Source organism: Drosophila novamexicana, unplaced genomic scaffold (assembly GCF_003285875.2).
Source record: "Drosophila novamexicana strain 15010-1031.04,08,12 unplaced genomic scaffold, DnovRS2.1 tig00000387-arrow-pilon, whole genome shotgun sequence".
NCBI lineage: Eukaryota > Metazoa > Arthropoda > Insecta > Diptera > Drosophilidae > Drosophila > Drosophila novamexicana.
In genome coordinates, this window is record NW_020824800.1 from 1,414,577 (window position 1) to 1,417,271 (window position 2,695).

The following is a 2,695-nucleotide window of genomic DNA, read 5'->3' on the forward strand; positions in this document are numbered from 1 at the left end:
GTGAAATGACAGCGCCGAACCAACCAGGCACACAGCGCCCAATAGCAGCGAGTGCAAGCGCATGCAACTGCGCGAGCGAGACGGCGTGTGTGACTAGCTTTGGCGTTGCGATAAGAGTGTCGGCTCGCTCGCTCGCTTGGTGCCCTTGCCGCGATGCTGTGCGCCGGTGCTCATTTTTGCTTTCGAAAGAAACAGGTCGAAGCACGCAAAAGACCCGCGGAAATGGAAATACGGCTGGGCCGCTTCGAGGCACGTGCGCTCGTCGACGTGCCAGACAGCTGCCAGCTGCTAGCTGCTGCTCGCTGCGCGCCTGTTACTTAGTGTCATATTTCGCACAAAAGTTCGTTCGTATTTTTCTGCTACAATTTACGATTTAGACGAGAGAGCGAGCCAGCGAGCGAGCGGGCGAGCGAGAGCGAGTGAACGAACCGTTGCCGCGTTGCCAAAGACGTTGGAATTTGAATTTGAATGTCGCTGACGAACCAAGACGTTGTTCGCTGCGACAAATTTTAAGCCGCACAAAAATGCCTTAAGACGCGCGGATAAGCCCGCCTAATCCGGGCTAAGCGTGCGTCTCGAGACATTGCGATGGCATTTAATCGCCTTAATTAAATTCCATGCCCTCACCCAGGGAGCACTATAAAAATGCCGTCGCCCAGAATGTCAGGGGTCAGCCAAAGGGCGCGACGTTAACGAAGAGCATGTGGCTCCATCAACAGCAGACAGCAGCAGCACGAGTTCAAGAGTAACACAGCCGAAATGTATCTCAGCGGCCAGGACCAGGATCTCGCGGGTCCACAGTCCTATGCGAGTTACCTGAACGACAGCTCCGGCGATGCGTCGGGCTCCGTGCTACCTTTGGGCCACGATTATCCGGCTGAATATCAGCACATGGTGCATGCTCATTGGCGTGGATTCCGGGCACCTCCCATATATTACCGTGCTGGCATCTACATTGCATTCTGTGCGCTCATGGGCCTAAATCTGTTCGGGAATGGCTTGGTCATCTGGATATTCTCTACGTAAGTTGCAATAACTATTTTTCCCTCGACTTTGACTCAACATATGCTTCCTTCTTGTATGATTGCGCACAGTTCCAAATCTCTGCGTACACCCTCAAATTTGTTAATCCTGAACCTGGCCATCTTCGATCTGTTCATGTGCACCAATATGCCGCACTATCTGATTAATGCTGCCGTCGGCTATATTGTGGGCGGAGATTTGGGATGCGAGATCTATGCACTTAACGGCGGCATTTCGGGCATGGGCGCTTCGATAACGAATGCGTTTATTGCCTTCGACCGATATAAGACCATATCGAATCCCATCGATGGCCGCCTGAGCTATGGACAGATCATTATATGCATCATATTCACCTGGCTGTGGGCAACGCCGTTTTCGGTGCTGCCCCTCTTCCAGATCTGGGGTCGCTACCAGCCAGGTAGGTCCTCAACTCTCCCCGTCCTTTATTTAATTATATTATTTATTGTTATTTTTTTTTTTTAGAGGGTTTCCTGACCACATGCAGCTTCGACTACCTGACCAACACGGATGAGAATCGCTTGTTCGTACGCACCATATTCGTATGGTCGTATGCCATTCCGATGACCATGATCCTCGTCTCCTACTACAAGCTTTTCACACATGTGCGCACCCATGAACGCATGTTGGCCGATCAGGCTAAGAAGATGAATGTGAAATCGCTTTCGGCGAAGGCCAACAATGATGCCATGAGCGTGGAGCTGAGGATTGCCAAGGCAGCTCTGATTATCTACATGCTCTTCATACTGGCCTGGACGCCGTACTCGGTGGTCGCTTTGATAGGCTGCTTCGGTGAGCAGCAGTTGATAACTCCATTTATATCCATGCTGCCCATGTTGGCCTGCAAGTCGGTGTCCTGCCTGGATCCCTGGGTATATGCCACAAGCCATCCCAAGTACCGCCTGGAACTCGAACGTCGCCTACCTTGGCTGGGCATACGCGAGAAACATGCCAGCGCCGCTGCGTCCGGCGGGCAGGAGAGTGTGGCCAGTGTCAGCGGCGATACATTGGCCATGAGCGTGCATAACTAATTGGACACGGAGTAGGCATATACGAATCCATGACATATCAAGCAAGTAAGCAATGAACTACAAAAGTTCCAAAAATACAAAACAAAAAAAGTTGGCATTAAGCAAGAACTCAAATTTGGTTAGTTGAGAGGGGTGGAGGAGAGCGAAGCAGACTTTAAAAATAGATTGAAATGCCTTCCACCAAGTACATATTCAGGCACAGATAGTTTCTGGAGCTGACCGCAACACAGACAGCAAGCCGTTCAGCCATGTCCAATGAATGGGCAGCATTCCAACCACCAGTGTCGAGCAGGCAATTGAAATTTTTCTCATTTTTCATTCGACACAAAAATCGCCAGTTGCAAACGTTGTAGCGCAGTGGAAGCAGCCGACGGCATATCAGCCCATGAAGTTGAAAAAGTTGCGCTTCTTTGTTGCTTGCGCACATCCAACCAATCCGCGTGGCCAACAGCGGCGTTTCAATTCAGCGAATGTTCCACATGGTAACAGGCGAACAGGCAGCATAGCAGTCGTTTACAACATTTCTACACTCTGTTAAAAACGTGATTGGCTGGCTGAGAAAGAGCAGCGAGTGATTGGTGTGCGCCTGTATGCGTGCGTATCTGAGTGCAAGCATATGTGTG

At 50.8% G+C, this 2,695-nt stretch overlaps 1 protein-coding gene across 1 annotated transcript; it reads left to right on the forward strand.

Annotated features, from left to right (window-relative positions):
• The first annotated feature begins 664 nt into the window (after nucleotides 1-664).
• On the forward strand, nucleotides 665-2,181 carry LOC115760015 (opsin Rh5). Its single transcript, XM_030701176.1, has 3 exons — nucleotides 665-1,022; nucleotides 1,095-1,441; nucleotides 1,507-2,181. Exons 1-3 carry the CDS (start codon nucleotides 760-762, stop codon nucleotides 2,070-2,072), a joined length of 1,176 nt encoding a protein of 391 aa, XP_030557036.1. The 5' UTR covers nucleotides 665-759; the 3' UTR covers nucleotides 2,073-2,181.
• The last annotated feature ends 514 nt before the right edge of the window (nucleotides 2,182-2,695 follow it).

What these genes read in the sequence shown, in the direction of transcription:
- LOC115760015 (XM_030701176.1), top strand. Translation starts at nt 760, where the DNA reads ATGTATCTCAGCGGCCAGGACCAGGATCTCGCGGGTCCACAGTCCTAT. An exon ending in GTCATCTGGATATTCTCTAC is followed by an intron (nt 1,023 to 1,094) that starts GTAAGTTGCAAT and finishes GATTGCGCACAG; the next exon opens with TTCCAAATCTCTGCGTACAC. An exon ending in CTGGGGTCGCTACCAGCCAG is followed by an intron (nt 1,442 to 1,506) that starts GTAGGTCCTCAA and finishes TTTTTTTTTTAG; the next exon opens with AGGGTTTCCTGACCACATGC.